Source organism: Thermobia domestica, chromosome 9 (genome assembly GCF_964235325.1).
Source record: "Thermobia domestica chromosome 9, izTheDome1.hap1.1, whole genome shotgun sequence".
NCBI classification, from domain to species: domain Eukaryota; kingdom Metazoa; phylum Arthropoda; class Insecta; order Zygentoma; family Lepismatidae; genus Thermobia; species Thermobia domestica.
In genome coordinates this window covers 3,579,261-3,606,775 of record NC_137462.1, presented here as the reverse complement: position 1 = coordinate 3,606,775, position 27,515 = coordinate 3,579,261, and the positions used below count along the sequence as shown (strand labels likewise).

At 35.6% G+C, this 27,515-nt stretch overlaps 1 protein-coding gene across 4 annotated transcripts in view; it reads left to right on the top strand.

The window, feature by feature from the left end:
* Positions 1-2,496: 2,496 nt before the first annotated feature.
* The window catches only part of LOC145694341 (protection of telomeres protein 1-like), a 49,413-nt gene continuing 24,394 nt past the window's right edge, over positions 2,497-27,515 (top strand). The window contains exons 1-4 of one of the 4 annotated variants that reach the window (XM_081770466.1): positions 2,497-2,517; positions 6,653-6,835; positions 11,657-11,818; positions 14,087-14,210. In XM_081770466.1, coding sequence (XP_081626592.1) covers positions 6,692-6,835; positions 11,657-11,818; positions 14,087-14,210 — 430 coding nt within the window. In that variant the 5' untranslated portion in view covers positions 2,497-2,517; positions 6,653-6,691. Of the gene's footprint in view, positions 2,518-2,545; positions 2,716-2,795; positions 2,995-6,652; positions 6,836-11,656; positions 11,819-14,086; positions 14,211-27,515 lie in introns of those variants that run through there. The other 3 variants (XM_081770465.1, XM_081770464.1, XM_081770463.1) reach the window with 3 other exon arrangements.

The window sequence follows — 27,515 nt, the reverse complement described above, 5'->3', positions numbered from 1 at the left end:
GGGATGAATCTTTAGTGATGCTTATAAGATGCTAAATAACTTAGTTCTTTGTAAATAAAGATAATAGGCAGTAAGAACAGGTGGGGATAAGGTGAAAATGAACGAATCTACATTAAAAGGGCCAGAACCGTGAAATTTATGAAGAATAGAGAGAAATGGCGGGCGATATTGTTGATAGAGAGGGCAAGAGAAAATGAGATGATCGATAGAGCCAGTATCGAGACCACAATTACAAAGTGGAGTGGTACGTTTTCGGAGAAGATATAAGCGTTGGGGAGTATACAGAATGTGAAGTCTGTTACGGAGCAGAAAATGGAGGTAGAAGGGAGAGAAAGGATGTTTAATAAACCAAGATGGAGAGCGGAGAAAGCAAGGATGGTGCCAGTACCAACGTGCCTTTGTACAGGAGGCATTATAAGCAGTCCAGCGTTGATAATGAAGTGTAATAAGTCGTGGAAAAAGGTCAATAGGCGAGACTGAAAGATCTATGGAAGTGCCATGCAGGGCTCCGAAACGGGCTGCGGCATCGGCAAGAGAATTCCCGAGGATGTTGACATGGCCTTTGGACCAAATTAAGCAAGTAGTATAGTTGAGGGAAGTCCGGCGGTATAAAAGAAAACGGAATTTCATAAAGAATCCAGGAGGATTTTGAAGTCCAAGGGGAAGATTGTAAGGATTGGAGGAGAGATTTAGAATCAGTGGCGATACAGATAGATGTATACTGATGCTGAAGAGAATTAAGAAGAGTCGCAAACAAGGCATAAGCTTCAGTGAGAAAGGTAGAGACATAATGGGGCAATTGAAAGCTGAAACATTGTTGAAGAGAGGAATCGTAGAAGGCTGATCCCAAATGCACGCCCTGGCCAGAACCATCGCAGTACAAATGAACAGTGTCCTGAGGGAGAGGAGGAATGGATGAGGAAAAGCAATGTTGGTAAGTTTCGGGAGGGAAAAGTTGGGTAGAAGGGTATTGGGGAAAAATTATAGAAAAAGATTGGGAAAGAACTGGATAGTCATGCAAGTAGCAAGGGAGAGTATACATGCGCTGGATGTGTAATAGTTGTGGTGCAAGATCGAGATAACTGGAGTATATGAAAGGGAGAGATGCGAGATATGGAGAACGTTTGCGGCCTGTATGAAGGTGTCGAAGCAGAGTGAGTTTAGGGAGGAGAGAGGATCGTGTAAATTGGAAACGTTGAAGACAGAATTTGTCGGAGAGGTGTTTCAAGTGAATTGCTAAAGGTGGAACTCGGGTCTCAGAATAAAGCGCAGTGGCAACAGTGGTGGTAGGGAGACTAAGAGTACGGCAGAGAGTAGTATATTGAAGGAATTGTAATTTTTGAAAGACTCGAGAAGGAGATGGAGAGAGAAAGAAACCACCATACGTTAAAATAGGTAAATAAACCTGTTTATATAACAGGAGGAGAACACGAAAATCTGTAGACCAAGTAGAAGTAGAAATAGAACGAATTAAACGTAAGAAGGATGATGTTTTTTGATGTAGAAGATGATAATGGGGGGTCCAACGTAAAGAAGAGTCTAAAACGATTCCAAGGTATTTAACTGAAGGACGGCGAGGAAGAGTGATACCGGTGAAAGTAAGGGAGGGTAGGGTGGGAGAGCGTTTGCGAGTAAAGACTAGAAAGGAAGTTTTGTTCCAGTTTATTCGTAAGCCATGTGTAGAACACCAGGTGGAGAAAGTGGTGAGAGCTGAAATGAGTTGAGGTATAGCTAGTTGTGGGGAGGGAGAAGTAATATAGAAGGCTAAATCATCACAATAGGAAAGAACCCGGACAGTGTTACTGGTTTGGTGAAGAATCGGGGCCAGAAAGAGATTGAACAAAAGAGGAGATAATACAGAACCTTGAGGAAGACCTTGGGAAGTGGTGCGATCTTCAGAGAGTTGGGAACCGAGGCGAAGATACAAGATACGTTGGACCAGAAGGTTGTAAATGATGCGGAGATATACATTAATGGTTCTTATAACCTTTTTGTTTTTTCATTTCGTCTTTTTTAAATTTTTGTAAATTATTCACGGCGAATTGAAGTGTACGGTACAAACGAAAGTTTTTTTTAAAAAAATAAGAAGGAAAGAAAGATACTTTTTGTTTAGAAAATAAAGAAAAAATGAATTGAAATCTCTCAGTTTAACATCCCACCGTTATGTTCATCAGTTAACGAAAAAAAAAACAACAGAAATAAAATAATCAATAAGGTGAATCAATTCAAATGACCCCTCTGTAAGCCCCATTCTGGAAGTGAGAGACACAGAAGTAAAAGAAAAAAATAAATTAAATCTTGCAGTTTAACGTTCCATGATTATGCCCTTTAGTTTAGGAGAAACGAATGATCAAGGCAAGTGAATGATGTAAGAATTGGTGGAATGCACTCTACCAGAGCCACCGAGCGACCGAGCCTTCCTACGAAGTAAAGAAGAGCGAAGAATTCAAAGAGATGGCAACTAAAAACAGGATGTCATCACCAGTAGGGGAATGAAGTGTATTGGTAATAAGGGAGGTAGATATAGCTCGGAATGCAATACAAAATCTATATTCAAAAAATACGTCTTCTGAAACATTCTTGCAATTTTCAGATAAGAAGTCACGGCTAACCCCCTAGCAAATTGTTCTCGCTACACCAATGGGAAAATTCGTACAAAAAGAAGAAATTACATCATTTTTAGTTTTACGACCTATATAATAAAGACTATCCTAGGTACTGTACATTTTTTGTAATATACAATAATTTTCAAGACAAAAACCAATACTTTTGTTTCTGACGTTGGCAAGTCTGTCACACCAATTTATAGTGCAAGGATTGTAAACAAAGAATGCATTATAGGGGTGCTTATTTTGCATTTTGACACATGAAATTTTTGTATATTGAACATCCGTCTGAATTCGAAATTATCGGTTGATGATAATTGGCTTCAGTAATTGATACTTATCAAGAATAATCAGTCACAAAAAATGGTAATTTTAGTTAAAATCAGAGGTAATACGTTCAAGTGCTCTGTATTTGTAATCATAATATAGGCCTACTTAAAGAAGTGCTATAAAATTCTGTAATTGGAATGTTCGAAATAAACAGGCTATTCATTTTAAGATAAATTTTATCATTGTAATACAACAGTTAAGGTATTCGTATTGTTTCTGAATTAAGTTAAGTATACCGTGAAATTATTTTTTAATTTGAAGGGAAATACTTCTTCACTTCAACATCTAAAGGCATTGTAACAGTATACCGGGTTAAGTGCCGTATCGCCGGACCAATTTTAGGGAATTTACCGGGTCAATTGGAGAATTTATTTAAGTTTGTGAGGAAGAATGAGTACAGGGCAGGTAAGGCAAACAGTAAAAGTTAAGAAAGTGGTTGTTTTTGTTGATTGTTTTTGATGCTAGCGGCACTGTATGTTGAGGCGGATGGACTACTTCCCGGAGAGGTGCACTTGTTTTACTATACAGATCCATAAATTGTAAAATGCACAGAAAAAAAAAAATTGGTAAATCTTTAATTTGCCCATTTCATGTAGAGAAAAGAACCCAACCAACCCCAGCCGGGTTTCTAGGCAGTTCCTACTACTACTCTTACTCCTGCTCCACCTACTACTAATACTTATACTATGGATCCGTATTAAAGTAATACTGCACGCCTAATGTAACGTTACTTAATGTAATCCAACAAAATATAACCGAATGTAATACATTTTGGTGCCTTTTTCAGTTTTCAAACTGGTCCGGTGATACGGCACAAATGCCGTATACCGGCTATCATCGTGTACCGAAGTCAGTATAACCCCCTGTGTTGATCGTGACGGAACAATTACCCTTGATGCTTACATCCCGATTAAACATGAATCAAACATATCCCTCTGCTACATGAACACCGTCTACGGAACTAAACCAATATGCTATAGACTGGCATTTAAAAAGTGAAGAGCCACACTTAGATAGCCATATGCCAGTAGTATTATTGTAGTGTGTTTCATAAACTAACTCTTGTATTTTGACATTCTACGAGCAATTTATTCTCGTATTAGCAACATTACCATTTTACTACCCATAACATGCATTGATAAAGAATCTGTGTAGTAACATTCCAACTAATAACATGGAACCACTACATAATGGCAGTAAATATGCCTTAACAGTGTACGAATTTTCCACGCGTAACCAAAGACATCGGTAGCCTTGTAATGATTACAAATAAATTGTTTTCATGGCTTAACTTTACACTGCCCGCGCCAGTTTATTCCATATACAAAGACCAATAATGCCACTATCAACACAAAATAAACAGTTGTATTAGGAAATGGAACAAGCAAGTCTACTTTTATGCGCATATTCGCTTTTGCTAAAGTGACTGCTCTGTACGGATGCTCTATTGCGCGGGTTTTCCTTCATGCTACCCTGACACAGGTTAGATGCAATACTACCTTATTTCTACCAGCTAGCACAGGTTGGTGGGCGTTTTCTATACAGTGGCACCGAGCATCCGTTATTGGAAAGATTCAAGACTGTCTGTTGTAAAGACAATTCTAAAGCTCCTACTTTTCGAACCCTATGAATACTAACTAAAGCATGTAATGTAAAGGTAAGCCATATTCTTTCGCGAGGGATTTCTTTTAGTACCCAGTGGAAGTATGGGAATAGAGATGCATGTGAGTAGTACAGGGTTACATAATGAGTAAGTCAAGCAATTTCATCATTCCACTGTCAACGTAAGAGCAGGATTCTAAAACTCATATTGTCGATTCGTGACAAAAGGCAAGGTTTAGGTTACTGGTCCCCCTTCCCTGGATGCGGGTCAGTGATATAGATGACCCAGAAGAGCCGAAAAGCTATTATTAGGTGACCAGAAGAAAATAATACACTTTTTCGGATCACCTATACCACTGACCCGCATCTCCCTAACACCCTCTCCCCCCGACAACAACACAATTTTCTATAAAAGTATAGCAGCACAGCTTTCGACTATTTCAAAAAACCTAAAGTATTATTATTTTATAAAATGTTCAAAACTTCAAAGCATAGGGGATAAAAAAAAAAAAAACTAACCCCCCACTACAATAAACATTTCTACACACGTATGGCGCAAAACCCTCTAACAAAAAAAAAAAAAAACCGACATATTCTTATTTTAAAAACGTAATATATTCTCCAAAAATGGTGTTAAAATATCCTTCAAAAATATAGGGAGGCAAGTCCCCTATAACCCCCCAACAATAATAAAATATTCATTAAAAAAAAGCAAACAAAAATACTTTTGAAAGATCAAGCATATACTCAATCAATAACAATATTACGAACCCCCCTAAAACACAATTACCCACACAAAAACTCAAGACATACCCAACTCATTCACAAAATAGTCAGTACTAATAACACATTGGATTACATTGGAGATCTAACATTTGTGAACTTAGGGAAAACATTCGAAACAGATAGCAAATGCATGGAGTTCTTCCAAAACAGGATTAATACCGAGTGAAAATCAAACTTTCGAATGTGAAAAGTGCGGAAACCTAATGAAATATGTAAAAGACAATGACAAATAAAGGGGGACTAGTAATCTAGAACTTTTCCGAAACAAAACATCTGCTAGGTAAAGAAAGTAAATTCCAGTCTGTTTAACTTTATGGATATTATTTAGTTTCTCCCCCAAATTACTTGGTAGTGATTACGGTTCGTTATTTGTAACTGTGAGTTACTCATTGTATGCTGGGACTTTAGATATATGACATAAAAAAAAAAAACTACAGTGCATAATACTCGAACCAACTTGTGCTTTGTGGCTAGTAGCGCGAACACTATCTAACCGAGTCAGGGCAGGAGTACAGCAGGGGGAACCGAACAGCATCGAGGTGGTGCGTCCGTAGGGAGCAAGCGCGTCGGCGCCGGTGGATATACGCCTATACAGGGTCGTTTATAAGTCAGAGTACCGGATCTGGAGCCATCGGTGGATACTAAATGCCATCCAACTTTATTTTGATGTAACTGATAAATACGTTTCCTTACCTTCCTGATTTTTTATCAATTCGCCCAATAGACATTCTTCTTTAGGAATTTTTAGCACAAGGTGTAATTCTCTCTTTCGTTGTAATATTTATAAGTCAAACGCAAAATATTATCGTTGTAAGTCCCAAATATATGTATCTCATATTTTTGGAAACTACTCGAAACGAATGATGAGAGCAACTGACGTGGAATCGGCTAGTCCAAAACAGTTTTCCAGGTCTCAATGATAGTTGAACGCACTATTGTCCATAAACTTGAGAGAAAGCACTTTAGTAAATAAAAATATTATTTGAATGGACAGAGAACCGTCCCAATAAACCAAATTTACTAAAACAAATATTAAATATACAATAAATTATGATTATTATAAGAAATCGAAAATAACTTTCTCGGCATGGAGGGACCGTGAACCGTGTAACTTCTTTGAAATGTCGAATTCGATTAGTTTTTCACGTCCTCTCAAAAGTGAATAAAAATGTATATATAAGAAATTTTACTAATGTTCATACTCGCACACCTCAAATTCTAAAGATTTTGTAGAAACTTTAGTTTTGTGAGCTGTTCAAATCTGTTTGTATTACGTATATTTACATTGTACGAACAGTTCTTTCACTTATTTTATTTTATTTTTTCAGTTCATTAAAAGCTCTTGAAGGCAAAAATAGTAATCTGGGATGAATACTCCAATAAATCAAGCTGGTGTGTCAATTGCAACGAAGACTGTGACTATCTTCTCTTATTCCAAGTTAGGGGAATTGAGAACTGTAGTAACGACAGATAGAGCTAATATCTACGGAGTAATCGTCGATATCCGAAAGGTAAGAGGCTATTGGATAACAATTTAAGCGAAAGTGTTTTTCGAGAACGAATATAGTCAGCCATTTTCTCTTTACTGGCTAATTATATTGAAGTTCAATATTGGGTTGGTGCTATTTTTATGACTGATATATGCTTGATACACTAATATACTAGGAAAAATTCGTATGTTGGTGGAGGATTTTACCCCCCAGGCAAATCTGAAATGTCGCTCCTACAAACACATGTTGAATATTTTGTATTCTCGTTTTCAACTTAACTGATTTCAGTTTAGGAAAAAAAAAAAAAAAAATGGAATTATTCAGTTTTATCTGTGTGCGTTTTTACCTGAAAGAAAATGTTGAGACAAGTTGAATCTGAAATATACTGATTGCAGTTTTAATGGCAAGAATTGCAGATTGGTGAATTTTATGTGATATGATACAAAACTTCAGCAGTGAAACTAATATTTTATTCTATTCATAGAAGGGAAAGGAAGCATCCTCTTGGCCTACCTAATTTTCAGGGCTACTTATTGCCCTCTCTTGATTTTCTTTAATTCAAACATTTACCTTTCTTTATAACTAAACACTCTAAATATTCCTTTGCTATAATAACTAAAGTCCTTTCTTTACCGAGCGAAGTAGCTCAAGTGGTAGAGCGTTGGCTTCGCATTCGGGAGGTCGCGGGTTCGTATCCCGCTGCCGACCACCCTGACGGGTTTTCCAGGATTTTCCTCAGTTCTACCAGGCAAATGCCGGGATGGTACCTACTAAGCAGGCCCTGGCCGACACCTTCCCAAATCCTTTCCATTGTTGTTGTTGTTGTTGTTAGATATCCAGTATAAAATGGCCTCTGAGCTGTATCTGGTGTTTGTTAAATAAATAAATAAAGTTCCGTTATGCTGATATCCATGCAAGTTGGTGTGGAACACCAGTTTCGCTTATCAGCTCCTCATAGTTTTGGTGTTACTGACGACGGCCGACTTGAATCACAACAAACAACAGTCGAAAGTATGATAAGAGAAACGAAAGAAAGTAACAACTAAGAAAAAGAAACAGAAGAATAAAATAGACGAAACAAGAAAAAACAACGAAGTTCTTACATGGAATGAAATTAGACAAATGCAGTATTATTTCTGAACAAAGAGCAAAGAAAATGAAAAGGCAACGGAATTCTTAGAAATGGTAAGAAGGATTATTTTTATACGTGGAATGCGAAAAACTAACAAATTTATTTCGGGTTGGGGGGAAGCTTGAGCTCGATAGCCCTCTCCTCCGTAAATACGCCACTGTACATTAATATACTTGATAGAGTAAATACTCTAGAAATACTTGCTATGTAATAAGATTTTTTAAAAAAGAAATCAGAAATAGAAACATGTTAATATCCAATTTTAGAAACTTGTATTCTTTCTTCACAACAATATATATCTAAACGATTATCAATTGAAGATGAAATTGCGATAGGTCACATCAAAATGAAATTCTTCTGATACCAAACGGAACGGAACATAATAATATCTGATTGTCTTAGTTACAGGTATACGGTTTACCAAACATTGTTAGGGTCGTCAAATCTATGTGGCTCAGGTGGGCAGGTCATGATGGAAGAAAGTAGGAACGCTTTTAAAGTCTTAACTGGAAGACCAGTCGGAAACCGACCATTAGGAAGACCTAGGCGCAGATGGGAGAATAATATTAAGATAGATCTCGCCGAAATAGGAATACAAAGTAGAAACTGGATCCAGTTGGCTAAGGATGCAAGTCGATGGAGAGGTTTTGTGAACGCGGCATTGAACATCCGGGTTCCATAGGCCATAGAGTTAAGTAGTTCGTTATATATGCATCCTACAGTATCACTTAGCTGATGCAAGTCTAACTCGTCTGCAGTTTCACGAGAACTTTTTCTAGGATTATATCTTTGATGTTCCTAAGGAATTTAGCAGAATATTGCTATTGGTAGTCGGCCTCGGGTCTCATTTTTCAATGTGCATCGACACGAAATTTCGTAACACAGCGGCGTGTGGTGCGTTTATTCACCAATCCTGGTACATACGAATTGTTAATGTGTAGATATCGCATTTGAAACTCGTAAAGGAAGATGACTTGGAATTATGTGTTCTTCGTTGTGCATTTTCACACGACTCAACAACAGTACCTCCTCCCGACCGATTGGGTAACGCAGCCTGTTTTCTGAATTTACCAATAGAACGTATGGGATACTTTTACAAGATAAAAGCTGTGCTAACCTTTTTTATATTCCTAGTAGCTGAAATAATCTCCAATATTTCGGGTAGTTTAGCGAGTATCCAGTTTCAAGAGCCACACAGGAATACAATCAGTAAGAAATCATGTTATGCAGTAAGATCTTCACATGCTTTTAGCTTTAACATCACTTGATTTTTTTAAAACTTTGTATATGAAGTTACGTATTTGACGTATTGTGTGGGGACTTCACACTCATACGTTCCTCTAGAAAATTATATTAATGTGAAAAATGGGTTTAATATTATAATTATTACCAATTCTAAATTTGTTATTATTATATTTTCTTGTAGCCATTTCACAGTATTCATATCTACGTGAAACACCTTTCGTCGCAGTTTTCTACATCCATCAGAGAACAACTATCACACTAACATTTTATGGGGTAACGTATAGGAGTATGAAGTTTGTAATATACTTATTTGTGCATTATTTTTGGTGTACCCGGCTCCGACAATTTAATCCTTTTTATTGTAAAAGTCTGCTACCTTTAAACAAATAGTGTATATAATCGTTGTACGTTCTCGCAACGGATGTATATCAGCAACGAGCAGACGAAGCAGCTAGTGGCCTTGGCAGTCAATGGCAGCCAATCACAGTCGTACTTGTGCTTACGTCACTATGGTAGGTGGGACTCACGTGAGCAGCGAGAACAAGGAGAAAGCGCGAGAAGAAGCCATCATTCGGCGCCACAAAAGTTAATAGGAAGAGACTCACCTTCTCATCGCTACTAAAACAGCTTACCTAAAATTTAATATTGATCGCATCCGTTCGTATTTTTACAATGTAGAAACATCAACATTTTTCGTTGTCATAATATTACCATTTACTTATAAAGACATGTAAGTATAACGTGAATATTAAATATAAACTCCGATTTGTGTGTATCATTGACGTTATTCAAACCCGAGAAGTGCTGCCTTATGTTCTTCGCTTTGTTTGCATGGTGCGAATATATATTAACGCTAGCAAATTATTGTTGTAAGTTGTTTTTCAGATTTAATGATGCTGAAATTTTGTCCTATTCATAAGTGTAAGGTTGTTATTTAAATTTTCGCCTATGTGTAGTTAGCGGTGGAAGAAGCTATTGTTTTTGTCATAACTTGTTTCAGCGTTAACGCTCGGGTGAGAAATTCAATTAATGACTATCTACTGTTTGCTCTACTTGAATTACCATCCAATGGAGTAAACATCACAAGTTTCAAAATACTTTGCTTTGTGTATAAATTAAAACTTCCACTGATGTTTAAGCTAAACGTATGTGAAGATTCCATTGTATAATATAATATAAACCTCTGTGGTTCTTGAAAATGGATACTCTCTAAAGTATCTTGAAATATCGCTGGCTATTTTAGGTACTAGGAATAAAAAAAAAAGCTAGTACAAATTTTATCCTGTTTTTGGAATGTTACTCAGCTTGTGACCTCACATTTGTAAATTTATTCCATAAATTGGTGCGGTGGGTATCTTCCAAGCTGACATAAATATGGACATTTCAGTCGCACCAACCCAATAATCTATTTTTTTAAAATAAACTTCTGTAGTTAAAATATAGATGTAGTATATAATAGCTACTTTAGGAGGACTTGATAGTTCAGCTTCCAAGTGCATGGAAAGTTCTTTGATAAGCACACAATATACTTTCGTAGTTTCTATTTATCTAGATGGTATCAGAAGAAGATATCAGACTATGTCAAAATCGTGATCCACACAGAAATTTGTAGGCGCAGTGGTGAATACCATTTCTTATATTTAATAATAAATTGGCATAAATGCGGCACAATAATGACTTTGGTCTCACTCCAATAGGTATTAGAAACAGTTTCAGTCAGTTGTACTATTCTTAGTATTATTATTCGTAGTACTATTAGTACTCTTGTTATTATAAATATTCTTTTTTTCCTTGTCTAGGATTAATATTAACAGACCAAAATCATATTCACGAAGAAATTAAATGTCGACTAAAAGCAGGGAATTCGTGTTACTATTCGGTTCAAAATCTCTTGTCGTCGCGAATTCTGTCGAGGAATTTGAAGCTTAAAATATATAAAGCGATAACCATGCCTGTTGTTCTGTATGGTTGCAAAACATGGTCGTTTACTCTGAGGGAAGAACGTAGACTGAAAGTATTTGAGAATAAGTTCCTGGGACGAATATTCGGACCCAAGATGAACGGGAATAGGGAATGGCGGAAGCTTCATAACGAGGAACTACATAATTTATACCATTTACCAAACATTGCTAGGGTCATCAAATCTAGGAGGCTGAGGTGGGCAGGTCGTGTAGCGAGAATGGAAAAAGGTAGAAACGCTTTCAAAGTCTTAACTGGAAAACCAATCGGAAAACAACCATTAGGAAGACCTAAGTGCAGATGGAAGGACAATATTAAGATGGATCTCTCAGAAACAGGAATATAAAGTAAAAACTGGATCCAGTTGGCTAAGGATAGAAGTCAGTGGAGAGCTTTTGTGAACATGACATTGAACCTCCGGGTTCCATAGGCCATAAAGATAGTTATTTTCTGCTTGTTTATACGTCCATAATTTCTGAGTATAAAATTAAATTTACTATTTCCAGATTCCAACACAAACTGGTCCAAGCAAGTATCATGCAATTATTGAGTTGGCGGACGAATCAAGGCAAGACAAACACGACAGCTTCTCTCTGCATATATTCTCTAAAAGATTAAACTACCCTCCTCTTGAAGTGGGAGGTATAGTTAGAGCCCATGCGGTAAAAGTGAGTATATCATTAAATTAACTCGCAAATCATTGCTATTTCAAGTGATTTGTATTATAGTGTTTCAGCTTTCTTCTAATATTAAGTTACACATTTACATGCTTAACACATCACTCAGTAAGTTCGTAGGATGAGTAATAAAACAACTTTTAGGCAAAATTCGACTTTATTAATCAACGTAGTCTCCTTCAAGAGTGATGCGTCCATTCCAACGCTTCTCTAACTTTTCGATGCCTTTTTTTGTAGAGCGATTTATCTTTGGCCTCAACATAGGCTTCAGTTCTTTATTGGAGCCAAATCTTTCCCTGGCGTATTCTTTTGAGATCTGTAAACAGGGTAGTCGCTGGGAGCCAGATCCAGAGAGTACGATAGATGGGGAAACAATTTAAAGTGCATTCCATGCAATTTTGCCATTGTTGCAATTGAATTGTGACACAGTGCATTGTTTTGATGCTACAACACTTTTTTATTCTTCGTTTGGGGTCGTTTTTCGCAATTTCTTCTTTCAAAATTCAAACGCACCAATAACTCCATATAATGTTCGCTATTGATAGTTCTTCCTTTCTCAACGTAATAGATGAATAAAATACCTTGCGCATCCCAAAATACGGGAGCAAGCTGATATTTGGGTTTTTGGTCGGTTTGGGAGGCTTTCTCTGGTTACTGGTAACAGCTAACTGCCAATTTGACTCTGGAGTGTAGTGATGGGTCCATGTTTTATCCATTGTGACATACCGCAAGAAGATTTTTTTTCTCGCTGAAACTGCTTCAAACATCGCTCTGAATCGTCGACGCGTTGTTGTGTTTTGGTCGACTGTGAGCAAGCGCAGTACCCACTTCGAACAGAACTTTCTGATGGACAAATATTCATAAAAAATGTTGAACACACTGCTTTCTGATATCTATAAGGTGTCAGCTATCTCAAGCAACTTCAACTTACGATCGACCAAAACTACTTTGTGGACTTTTTTAAAATGTTTTCTGGAACAACTGCCGACTATGGGTGGCAAGAGCGTTCAGCATCATGGGTGGTGTTCATATGGCTGCTTTTAAAATCAGCAAACCACTTCTGTACCATTTGTCTCGATGGACATAGTCGGAATAACACTTGTCAAGCCATTGCTTTGCTTGAACGGTAATTTTTCCGATTAAAAAGCAATGCTTTGTTAACACATGAAATCATTTTATCAACAGACTTTTCCATTGTTTTGAAAATTACAAAAGTAGCGTCACTAAATCCACTGTAGCTTGTGAAGTAAGCGTCAGATTGTTATCAAATGTTGACGGTTAGTACTTCCTAAACATCATGTAGATTTCTGAATAGTGGCGACATCTATGTGTCATCCTACGAACTTACTGAGTGAGATATATATAAATCATATTGGAAAAATAACATTAATTATTTTCATTTGCTACTTCTAAAGGTAGAACACGAATGGATAAAAAGTTTAATGTAAGTTTACAGACTTTTGAATCCTTATTCCAAATCATCCACAGTTTTTATCGACAGGTTATAATTGTCAGTAATCTGAATTTCAGTGTAACGGTTGTCTTCATATTCTGAACCGTTTGATTTTGAATGTACACGTACTTATTTGCGTTAACACTAGAAAATGTGAAAGGTATTTAATATGAAGTTGTTGGAATAAAGGTTTTTGCTTTTTCATATCTGTGTAAAAGCGACTACAAGCATGAGATACGTGTTTAAGGACAGACATGAAACATGTTAATATCAATTTGTTACACATATCAGTTATTCTTAAATAGCAGCAATCGAATGTGTTGTCAAAGTTAATTTCTGGTTATAAGGGATAATTTTTTCATTTTAAAAATATTCTTCTTTTAGATGTAGTAAAGGTCTGAAGAAAATGCTTTTAGTAGCATCCCGAATATATTCTTCGATACAAGTTTAAGTTTTGCTTTGTAGTATTAATATGATTATCTTTGAGATCGCAAGCAACGGGTACTAAACTGAGACCATTTCTTTTGTTTTTATTTTTCTTTTTTTTAAGCATGACTCGTCTGATCTGTAACATTGGTAACATAGCTTCTCAGTTCCTTAGTATTTCCCGGCATGGTATCTTGAATACAACCTTCCAAAAATTTCATCTTCGCCTGTGCCTCTCGAACTTTTTCATCAGTTATCTTAAAAAAGCCATTTTAGTGCATTTTTTTACGTGATTTTTAAAGATATTTCTTATATGCGGCACACTTAGTAATACAAATAAAGTTTTGTTTTCTGTTCTTATATACAACTATATTTTACAGTTAGAAGTATACAAGGGTCAAGTAGATGGCCGTATATGGGACACAAATCATCTTATTACAATATCTGGCCAGGAGTCTGATTCAGTAATACCAAGGACTGCATCAAATTCGTTTGAATTCACAGGTAATTAGTTGTTTAAGGAGCAAGGATTATATATAATTGATTCCAGTTAGTTACTTACCTTGGTGCACAATAAAATCGTTCTATCTGCTCTGAAGAGATGAATAGTTGAAATTTGTTACTTTCAAGGTGCTCTTTGTACGCCAACTACATTCGATATTTGTTCGGATGCTTTCTTGTACTGTTGAGAGCGTGTACAGTGGTACAGCGTTCACCTCTGGTGCATGAGGTTCCTGGTTCGATTCCAGCTCGCGCCAAGTGAACTTTGTCGTGGACAGATACACTGTGCGTGGGTTTCCTGCGGGTTCTCCCGTTTCCTCTCACTTTCTTCATTCCACCATTTCATTCATTTTTCATCATCACTGTCTCCTTTAGCCTACCCGGCATAATCGTGGGACGTAAATCTCTAAGATTTAATTTCTTTCCATATATATATCTACTTGCAATAACCTAATATAATTATTTGACATTAAGGAAAACAAGTTGTCAGATTAAAGTTGCTTTTGTTTCTAAAAGTCAATATTGTAAATTGGCAGCTGCTCGATGTAGTAGGAAGTACTTGAGTTGATTTTGACTTTAACGTCCCTTTCAGTAGCGAGGCTATATGAGACAAGATCTACTGATTAATGTGGAATCCGAACCACATGAGCTTCCGCCGAAAATCGAACCGGGTTTTCTACGCCAAAGGCGCGTATGTTAACCGCTTAGCCACGAAGGAGCTCGGTAGGAAGTACTTCTCGAATTCATTCTGGTTTAGGGTGAGAAGTGTTTTATTTAATGCGTATGTATATATATCTGTGTATCTATTGAACTATGATATACAGAACAATTGTTTTGAAACTTCCTCGAAACATTCCTTTTCAAAAAGAAAAAAAAAAGTGACTAGATTTATATAGTGACTTGTGTACGGAGCGATAACTCTTCTAAACATTTTTATGTTGTAAAGTTTGAAAAGGTAGAATCCAAATATTCTTCAATAGGTAGGACCAGGAGTTTATTATTGTATTTATTTGTTTATTTATAAATGTTTCAGATACATATCTAAGTCTATTTTACATTCAAACAATGTAACAAAGTATAAGAAATAGCAAAAAAAAAAAATAAATAAATAAATAAAAAAATAAAATAAAATAAAAATAAATAAATAATAATAATATATATATACAAAATAATAAAGATAAAATGTATAAAGTATGCACAACATTTACAGAGACTTTAGTTTGTTTCTAAAATGATTTTAGGAGTCAAAAATATCAACATCTGACGATTGTTACGGTATGTTTTTCACTACCGGTAACATTAGATAAAATTCTATATTACAGTATTCCTTGTACATTTTATCGGTAGGTTATTTTTATAATAATATGTATCACTGCTGACTAGCATATTGTAAATCAGTACCGACAATATAACATTGATAGCTACATAACGTAAGTGATGTAGCATGACGGCTCAGATGGTGTGCTTTGCAGTCACTATATTTAAGTCACTATAATTATCTTGTTAATACTACGGAATTGTACTACGATAAAATGAGATAGATTGTTTATTAATGCGATTGTATTCAATAACCATGAAATCGTTTTAAATCCAAAAGTTATTCGGCATTAATGTACGAAAGAACGTTATAGGTTAATTTTGTTTACATAATTTTAGGCCTAATGTTTGACCGGAAGAAAGATAGAATTTATTGTTTATCTTTATAGAGATTCAAATTATATTTAGCATAACTGCCATGATTCTCATAAAAGTACGAACACCTTAATGTGTTCCGTGACAAGCTTACCTGGTCTGGGGTTTTGAAGTCTGACCTTGCATGAATTGTGCGTCTTTTCGAAATGTAAACAAACGTTCGCCATGTTGGTATGTCTCAAAGTGGGAATAGCCAAATTAAATAATTAATATAGAAGAAAAAGAATAATGAAATATGCGGAAATAAATAAATAAATTCTCTTTTCTTTTGTTAAAACTGATTTTATATATTAAGAGTCATAAAAATTAAATATCAATACTTATTATAGTTAAATCTAGTGTTGTCAAGAGGGGGTGTGTAAGGTGTACAGAAGATCCTATAAATAACATAATAGTGAAAGAGCCCAAGAGCCCTTCTAAAATATAAAAGGAAAATGTGCATCTAAAAGGAAATTTTGGACCGTAAACCCTGTCAAAACCAGAAATTTGACTAACCTGGCACACAATTAGGCAGAATGGGGCTCTTGGGAAATAATAATAATAACGAGTAGTGTTTCGTTTGGAGACGGCCTATCTTTAACATGGCAATTCAAACGGAGGTTAATCAAAATGAAGAGAAGCCATCCAAGATTTTGGGAACAAGAAGGATGCTCAGGTAATGTTGGAACCAACCAGACAGTCAACCAGGTGGTAAAATTTTGGTACTGTGTGAGCATCTCAGAATACAGGTCAGTGACTTTATCCTCCATTTTGTTGACTTCTAGAAGTTGCATGAGAACTCCTCTTTAAACCACTTGAAGTATTAGTGACTTTGGGGTATCAGTGACATTGTTTTGATGACTGAATTCAAAATTTTTAATCAGGGACAATAGTCAATTCTCCGTTATGTATGTGATTATGATGAAGAGTTGTTAAGCGTATCGCTAAGTCACACAATTTCAGACAGTCTTTAGAGGGGAAGGAAATGAGTAATGACAAAATCTAATAGTCACGAACTTCGAGTCTTATAATTAGCTGCTGCTATGAGACCAGATAGTGAAAGCTCTGCACATCGTTTTGATGTTGACATCTTAAAAGCATGTTATTTGATAAATATATATTGATACTGTTGACGGTACTGATTCCATAATCACTTTAAGTTAGTTTTTTTTTCCTTGCATGAGCGTTGTTGTTGTGATACGGTTAACATAAATTCAAAATTCCACAGAAATTGAATTATGCTGTATAATCAAAACCTCATTTGCATACTTTCGAGAAACTATTGAAAAACAAATTTGTTATTCCTGATAGCGTAAATAGATGTTGAGGCAACTCCAGCGTGCAATTTATTTATGTGTCTGATTTCTTTTATTATTGTGTGAATTTCGTATGATGTGAATATATAAATATATATAATGTGCAAGTTATCCGCCCTCTTAAATATGAAATGTGGTTTCAATATTTGTACTAAATGAGGTAGAAGTAGGATAGCTATAGGTTAGGTTAGATTAGATTAGTTAGGTAGATTTCTTTCTTATTGTGTGTTATATTGCTTTGATATTAATGTCATGCACGGTCTTGCGGATAACTAAATGAATATCGTTAAATGAAATGAGATATAAATATCAAGCTTTTGCCCTCTGTAAAAGGGAGTGTATTCAGTATTTCAAATATGCTGAATTATAGGGAAAATAATAGTAACAAATTATTTTTTTTTTTTTGTCGTGTGTTTATTGATTGGAGATTATAAGTATGGGCACGCCTGGTGAGATATGGAGTTAACCTCAACTGTAAACTATACTATGTTTAGTGGTAGCAATGAGTTATTTTCCTTTTCCAATTTCTTGAAGGAATTTTGTTATCCGTTCTTGAAAACGACTCCTTAAGAGATGAAGGAGTATTGTAGCTATTTAAAGAATATGAAATTGCAATAAAATATATACAAATATTTAAAATTTTATTTGGTCAAATCGAGAACAGTACATATTTGTACATACAGTTGATTGATTAATATTGTCTTCAAGTTGAAGTACTATAAATAAGATTAATGATAGTCTTCGTTTAAGTAAAGCTTAAAGATTTCGATGCTGGGTGTCGCTTCAGCAAGATCTTGGAATTAATGACACGACTTTTTTTTTAAATAGTCAGATGCAATAAACGTTCGTTAATTTTAGAAACAAAACTTGTCTGGTCAGAATTTGAGTTAATCCTTTTAGGCCATTGTGGTTGTTCTGTACTGCATTGGATTGGCGCGCGAATGGTGGTGGTGGCCACACTACTCTTCGGGCATCTGTTCAGTGGGGTATAGACGAACCAGTAATTATGTCCTAAAAGGAAAACATCATGAATAGGATTTTTTTTTCTTTCTCCAAAATTTATTTAAAATTTTATGATTCGTACTAGATATAAATGTAAAATAAAATATCTACATTAAATTAACATTATGGAAAAAAAATAAACGTTACAAAAATGGCGACCTTTAGCTACGGATATATGGGAATAAAATAAAAGCGGGAGTGTACATTTACTGGCACGAAACCTTTAGGGTAAGTAAGCGAAAAGCAAATGAGGTTAAGTTAGTTTCTTTTCTTCCCCCTTTTGATCTGTTTGAGATTGTGTGACAAGCGAAATATGATATTATAATGTTCATTAATTTTGACGAAGAGAGGTGTGAGCCAGATACTCATGCGTGTTGTGGAAAGACTCGAATTTCCGATTGTGTGGAATCTGTAGGATGTGATAGTTGTGGACAACTATTCCACACAACATGTATTAAGTTAAGCCAGGCTGATGTGACAAATATTAAAGAAAATGAAGGTAAATGGATTTGTCAAAGGTGCTCAGCCATGAACAAGACGAGTGATAACCCCAGTGAAATTGACAGAGAACACACGGTAGTGTCACGTAAATCGGTCCCTCAAATTGAAATAGCAGGAGGGCCGCTATTGGAAAGTCTGAAAGGTATAATAGGAAGTTTGGAAACAAAACTGGACAAAAAGTTGTCTTCTGTTGAGAGTTTGGAAACAAAGCTGGACAAAAAGTTGTCTTCTGTTGAGGCTCAATTGTCGACGGTAAACTCTGAAATTCAGTCAGTAAAATCACAGTTAATGCAAAACTTAAACCAGGTTAGATTAGAACTTTCGGGTGAGATAGCTTCTGCAGTGAGTGATGTAAATAAAGTCAAATCTGATTTAGAAAAATTAGCAAATGATGTTGAGAAGAATCGAGAGGTAGTATCCCAAGAAATCAATTCCAAAATTGACGATGTGAATAGTGATTTAGGAAAATTAAGACTTGACATAGAGAATTGTCAAGAGAATTGTAATGTAAATTACAATCATGTAAAGGAACAACAAATTAAAGAGTATAGAGACCTGAAAGATGCAAATGAGAAAACAGCTAACAATGTGAAAATTTTAGAACGTGACACAGTAGCTGCGTTTAAACACAGTTTAGAAAAATGCCGTGAAACTAGGGAAAGTATTGAAAAGACAGTAAACGAAAGGTTTCTTATGGCAGAAACTAGATGCGAAGGTCTCATTACTGAAAATATTAATAAATTTGAGAAAAAGATAGAAAAGTTGTCACGTCGACTCGATAATCAGGAAGCTAGGTGCGAGCGGGTAATCCGGGAGAACTCTCTTTCTCGTAAGGGTCGAAGGACACGGGTAGAAGTTCATTCCACTCGTGATAAAGTAGAGGAACCAATTTCTGAAGGTCCTTTAGAAACATTATTGAAAGAGTTCGCGGTGACAGAGACGAATAGAGAGAATACCAGTAATGGGATAGGAGCCTCAAATGATTGCTCAACATCCGAATCCGACCAAGGGAAGGATACGGTTGATGAGCATAATATGCCGAGAAACTCAGAAAATTCCTCCGCGAATAGGCGAAAGAAATATATCCGTCGAAGATGTAAAAATCAACGAGAAATTTATGCAAATCGGTGTGACCGGGTTAAACCGCATGATGTTAATTTAGATTCTGATATGGATATGTATGATAAGTTAGAAATAGTTGATGTACCGGCAAAAACAACTCTTGAAGAGAGTGACGAATCTGATGATTCTCCACCACCTAGGCCAATTGGTGCGTATCTTCGGGAAATGCACAATTTTCCAAAATTTGATGGTAAAATGACTACTTCGGGTAGAATATTCCTGGAGGATTTACTCCAAACCATGAGTATGTATCAATTAAGAGAAAAAGATCGAAGATACATTATAGCTAGGTGTCTGGAAGACTCTGCGAAATCCTGGTATCGTAGTATTTCGCACAAAATAAGAACTTTCCGGGATTTCGTCAACCTCTTCAGGAATCAGTATATATCTCCTCGGATGGAGAGGGCGCAGAAACGCCATCTCTATTCGATGAGATATGACAAATCTAAGTTTTCTTTATCTGACTTTGCCTGGTCGATAATTGATTCATATCACTTGGTCGTAAGTTCACCGTCAGATTCGGAATTAAAGGACTTAATTCTTGATTGTCTACCTGCTGACGAGAAAAAAATATTAAAATTGGGTTCTGTAAATTCTGTTCACGATTTAATGATGAGATTAACAGAATTGGAGGGTGAATCTACTGGTAATTCCGGAAATGCGTCAAATTTGAAGATTCAATTAAAGAGACCCAATATTAGACAAGCTAGTATAGGTCACCATAAGCTTTTGAGAACTGACAATTCGGCTCAAACGGAACCTATAAACATGGAACCTAAATCTGAAAAAAATCACTCGACTGGAAATAGAAAGAATTTTTCCAGAAATAAAAATTATAATACTCAACGTAGAAATGAACGTGCTAATAGAGGATTCGGTTCCTTTAACCAAGGTTGGCGTTCCGGAACGAATAACAGTAATTCTTTTGTTCCAGGAATAAATTATGGGAATATTCCCCCACCATATGTGACCAATATATATGGAGCGAAGCCACCATTTGGCGCATTTCCTCCGGTCACGTTGTTTACACCGAATACCTCTCTACCGGTTCCGGGAATTACTACAGTGACATCTACTCTGACTCCCCCATATTCTGCATTAGGAGTGTATCCAAGTAATTCTAACGTTTTCCAATCCGGTAATTCGAATAATAGTTTTTATACTGGACCGGAAAATACAATATACAGTCGCCCTCAAGGGTAAGGCGTCTGTTTTCCGGAACTTCTCTCTCTCTCCAAAAAAAAAAAAAAATCATTGAAATTACAGAGATTTAATTTGACTTATAAACATCTTAAGAATACAGTTTGTTTCTAATCGTTAAAAAAAAAATATTGTTTGGAGCATAAGATGCATCATATTCTTACTACACCCTATAATCCTAAGGCCAACGGAATCGTGGAACGTTCCCATCGGGAATTAAACCGAATTATTCGATTAATGTGTTACGAGAATCACACTAAATGGAAAAATGTATTAAAAGATGCTCAAGATTTGTTAAATTATTCGTACAACAGCGCGATAAATGGTACTCCAGCTGAACTTTTCATTTCATATTCAGCTATTGATAGATTTAAAGAAAGTTTCCCTTGGCCATTGGAATTGCAGGGGGTAGAGGAATCAAGGCGATATCTACAGCCGTTTCCTCGAATGTTAACCAAACGTAAGCGGAAATTATGTGCTAAATCGGCGCAACCTGTAGTTATACAGGAGGGTAATTTAGTAATGGTTAAGACCCACTTTCTTTCAGATGCATATAAAAGAATCACTCATAAATATATGCCCGTATACACTGGTCCTTATGTAGTGGTTCGAATTCATCATAATTCTGTGTTTTTGAAAGATTTGAAAGGGAGAGAAGTACCGAAACAAAATTTAAGTAATGTAAAACTTTTTGATTGTTCGGCGGAGAAGAGAGTAGATTTATTAAAGGATTACAAATAAAAAAAAAATTATTCAGCTTTAAACATGCTTCATATTTTTTTTTCTTAACGGCCGGGGAAAAATGTTACGGTATGTTTTTCACTACCGGTAACATTAGATAAAATTCTATATTACAGTATTCCTTGTACATTTTATCGGTAGGTTATTTTTATAATAATATGTATCACTGCTGACTAGCATATTGTAAATCAGTACCGACAATATAACATTGATAGCTACATAACGTAAGTGATGTAGCATGACGGCTCAGATGGTGTGCTTTGCAGTCACTATATTTAAGTCACTATAATTATCTTGTTAATACTACGGAATTGTACTACGATAAAATGAGATAGATTGTTTATTAATGCGATTGTATTCAATAACCATGAAATCGTTTTAAATCCAAAAGTTATTCGGCATTAATGTACGAAAGAACGTTATAGGTTAATTTTGTTTACATAATTTTAGGCCTAATGTTTGACCGGAAGAAAGATAGAATTTATTGTTTATCTTTATAGAGATTCAAATTATATTTAGCATAACTGCCATGATTCTCATAAAAGTACGAACACCTTAATGTGTTCCGTGACAAGCTTACCTGGTCTGGGGTTTTGAAGTCTGACCTTGCATGAATTGTGCGTCTTTTCGAAATGTAAACAAACGTTCGCCATGTTGGTATGTCTCAAAGTGGGAATAGCCAAATTAAATAATTAATATAGAAGAAAAAGAATAATGAAATATGCGGAAATAAATAAATAAATTCTCTTTTCTTTTGTTAAAACTGATTTTATATATTAAGAGTCATAAAAATTAAATATCAATACTTATTATAGTTAAATCTAGTGTTGTCAAGAGGGGGTGTGTAAGGTGTACAGAAGATCCTATAAATAACATAATAGTGAAAGAGCCCAAGAGCCCTTCTAAAATATAAAAGGAAAATGTGCATCTAAAAGGAAATTTTGGACCGTAAACCCTGTCAAAACCAGAAATTTGACTAACCTGGCACACAATTAGGCAGAATGGGGCTCTTGGGAAATAATAATAATAACGAGTAGTGTTTCGTTTGGAGACGGCCTATCTTTAACATGGCAATTCAAACGGAGGTTAATCAAAATGAAGAGAAGCCGTCCAAGATTTTGGGAACAAGAAGGATGCTCAGGTAATGTTGGAACCAACCAGACAGTCAACCAGGTGGTAAAATTTTGGTACTGTGTGAGCATCTCAGAATACAGGTCAGTGACTTTATCCTCCATTTTGTTGACTTCTAGAAGTTGCATGAGAACTCCTCTTTAAACCACTTGAAGTATTAGTGACTTTGGGGTATCAGTGACATTGTTTTGATGACTGAATTCAAAATTTTTAATCAGGGACAATAGTCAATTCTCCGTTATGTATGTGATTATGATGAAGAGTTGTTAAGCGTATCGCTAAGTCACACAATTTCAGACAGTCTTTAGAGGGGAAGGAAATGAGTAATGACAAAATCTAATAGTCACGAACTTCGAGTCTTATAATTAGCTGCTGCTATGAGACCAGATAGTGAAAGCTCTGCACATCGTTTTGATGTTGACATCTTAAAAGCATGTTATTTGATAAATATATATTGATACTGTTGACGGTACTGATTCCATAATCACTTTAAGTTAGTTTTTTTTTTCCTTGCATGAGCGTTGTTGTTGTGATACGGTTAACATAAATTCAAAATTCCACAGAAATTGAATTATGCTGTATAATCAAAACCTCATTTGCATACTTTCGAGAAACTATTGAAAAACAAATTTGTTATTCCTGATAGCGTAAATAGATGTTGAGGCAACTCCAGCGTGCAATTTATTTATGTGTCTGATTTCTTTTATTATTGTTTGAATTTCGTATGATGTGAATATATAAATATATATAATGTGCAAGTTATCCGCCCTCTTAAATATGAAATGTGGTTTCAATATTTGTACTAAATGAGGTAGAAGTAGGATAGCTATAGGTTAGGTTAGATTAGATTAGTTAGGTAGATTTCTTTCTTATTGTGTGTTATATTGCTTTGATATTAATGTCATGCACGGTCTTGCGGATAACTAAATGAATATCGTTAAATGAAATGAGATATAAATATCAAGCTTTTGCCCTCTGTAAAAGGGAGTGTATTCAGTATTTCAAATATGCTGAATTATAGGGAAAATAATAGTAACAAATTATTATTTTTTTTTTTTTTTGTCGTGTGTTTATTGATTGGAGATTATAAGTATGGGCACGCCTGGTGAGATATGGAGTTAACCTCAACTGTAAACTATACTATGTTTAGTGGTAGCAATGAGTTATTTTCCTTTTCCAATTTCTTGAAGGAATTTTGTTATCCGTTCTTGAAAATGACTCCTTAAGAGATGAAGGAGTATTGTAGCTATTTAAAGAATATGAAATTGCAATAAAATATATACAAATATTTAAAATTTTATTTGGTCAAATCGAGAACAGTACATATTTGTACATACAGTTGATTGATTAATATTGTCTTCAAGTTGAAGTACTATAAATAAGATTAATGATAGTCTTCGTTTAAGTAAAGCTTAAAGATTTCGATGCTGGGTGTCGCTTCAGCAAGATCTTGGAATTAATGACACGACTTTTTTTTTAAATAGTCAGATGCAATAAACGTTCGTTAATTTTAGAAACAAAACTTGTCTGGTCAGAATTTGAGTTAATCCTTTTAGGCCATTGTGGTTGTTCTGTACTGCATTGGATTGGCGCGCGAATGGTGGTGGTGGCCACACTACTCTTCGGGCATCTGTTCAGTGGGGTATAGACGAACCAGTAATTATGTCCTAAAAGGAAAACATCATGAATAGGATTTTTTTTTCTTTCTCCAAAATTTATTTAAAATTTTATGATTCGTACTAGATATAAATGTAAAATAAAATATCTACATTAAATTAACATTATGGAAAAAAAATAAACGTTACAAAAATGGCGACCTTTAGCTACGGATATATGGGAATAAAATAAAAGCGGGAGTGTACATTTACTGGCACGAAACCTTTAGGGTAAGTAAGCGAAAAGCAAATGAGGTTAAGTTAGTTTCTTTTCTTCCCCCTTTTGATCTGTTTGAGATTGTGTGACAAGCGAAATATGATATTATAATGTTCATTAATTTTGACGAAGAGAGGTGTGAGCCAGATACTCATGCGTGTTGTGGAAAGACTCGAATTTCCGATTGTGTGGAATCTGTAGGATGTGATAGTTGTGGACAACTATTCCACACAACATGTATTAAGTTAAGCCAGGCTGATGTGACAAATATTAAAGAAAATGAAGGTAAATGGATTTGTCAAAGGTGCTCAGCCATGAACAAGACGAGTGATAACCCCAGTGAAATTGACAGAGAACACACGGTAGTGTCACGTAAATCGGTCCCTCAAATTGAAATAGCAGGAGGGCCGCTATTGGAAAGTCTGAAAGGTATAATAGGAAGTTTGGAAACAAAACTGGACAAAAAGTTGTCTTCTGTTGAGAGTTTGGAAACAAAGCTGGACAAAAAGTTGTCTTCTGTTGAGGCTCAATTGTCGACGGTAAACTCTGAAATTCAGTCAGTAAAATCACAGTTAATGCAAAACTTAAACCAGGTTAGATTAGAACTTTCGGGTGAGATAGCTTCTGCAGTGAGTGATGTAAATAAAGTCAAATCTGATTTAGAAAAATTAGCAAATGATGTTGAGAAGAATCGAGAGGTAGTATCCCAAGAAATCAATTCCAAAATTGACGATGTGAATAGTGATTTAGGAAAATTAAGACTTGACATAGAGAATTGTCAAGAGAATTGTAATGTAAATTACAATCATGTAAAGGAACAACAAATTAAAGAGTATAGAGACCTGAAAGATGCAAATGAGAAAACAGCTAACAATGTGAAAATTTTAGAACGTGACACAGTAGCTGCGTTTAAACACAGTTTAGAAAAATGCCGTGAAACTAGGGAAAGTATTGAAAAGACAGTAAACGAAAGGTTTCTTATGGCAGAAACTAGATGCGAAGGTCTCATTACTGAAAATATTAATAAATTTGAGAAAAAGATAGAAAAGTTGTCACGTCGACTCGATAATCAGGAAGCTAGGTGCGAGCGGGTAATCCGGGAGAACTCTCTTTCTCGTAAGGGTCGAAGGACACGGGTAGAAGTTCATTCCACTCGTGATAAAGTAGAGGAACCAATTTCTGAAGGTCCTTTAGAAACATTATTGAAAGAGTTCGCGGTGACAGAGACGAATAGAGAGAATACCAGTAATGGGATAGGAGCCTCAAATGATTGCTCAACATCCGAATCCGACCAAGGGAAGGATACGGTTGATGAGCATAATATGCCGAGAAACTCAGAAAATTCCTCCGCGAATAGGCGAAAGAAATATATCCGTCGAAGATGTAAAAATCAACGAGAAATTTATGCAAATCGGTGTGACCGGGTTAAACCGCATGATGTTAATTTAGATTCTGATATGGATATGTATGATAAGTTAGAAATAGTTGATGTACCGGCAAAAACAACTCTTGAAGAGAGTGACGAATCTGATGATTCTCCACCACCTAGGCCAATTGGTGCGTATCTTCGGGAAATGCACAATTTTCCAAAATTTGATGGTAAAATGACTACGTCGGGTAGAATATTCCTGGAGGATTTACTCCAAACCATGAGTATGTATCAATTAAGAGAAAAAGATCGAAGATACATTATAGCTAGGTGTCTGGAAGACTCTGCGAAATCCTGGTATCGTAGTATTTCGCACAAAATAAGAACTTTCCGGGATTTCGTCAACCTCTTCAGGAATCAGTATATATCTCCTCGGATGGAGAGGGCGCAGAAACGCCATCTCTATTCGATGAGATATGACAAATCTAAGTTTTCTTTATCTGACTTTGCCTGGTCGATAATTGATTCATATCACTTGGTCGTAAGTTCACCGTCAGATTCGGAATTAAAGGACTTAATTCTTGATTGTCTACCTGCTGACGAGAAAAAAATATTAAAATTGGGTTCTGTAAATTCTGTTCACGATTTAATGATGAGATTAACAGAATTGGAGGGTGAATCTACTGGTAATTCCGGAAATGCGTCAAATTTGAAGATTCAATTAAAGAGACCCAATATTAGACAAGCTAGTATAGGTCACCATAAGCTTTTGAGAACTGACAATTCGGCTCAAACGGAACCTATAAACATGGAACCTAAATCTGAAAAAAATCACTCGACTGGAAATAGAAAGAATTTTTCCAGAAATAAAAATTATAATACTCAACGTAGAAATGAACGTGCTAATAGAGGATTCGGTTCCTTTAACCAAGGTTGGCGTTCCGGAACGAATAACAGTAATTCTTTTGTTCCAGGAATAAATTATGGGAATATTCCCCCACCATATGTGACCAATATATATGGAGCGAAGCCACCATTTGGCGCATTTCCTCCGGTCACGTTGTTTACACCGAATACCTCTCTACCGGTTCCGGGAATTACTACAGTGACATCTACTCTGACTCCCCCATATTCTGCATTAGGAGTGTATCCAAGTAATTCTAACGTTTTCCAATCCGGTAATTCGAATAATAGTTTTTATACTGGACCGGAAAATACAATATACAGTCGCCCTCAAGGGTAAGGCGTCTGTTTTCCGGAACTTCTCTCTCTCTCCAAAAAAAAAAAAAATCATTGAAATTACAGAGATTTAATTTGACTTATAAACATCTTAAGAATACAGTTTGTTTCTAATCGTTAAAAAAAAATATTGTTTGGAGCATA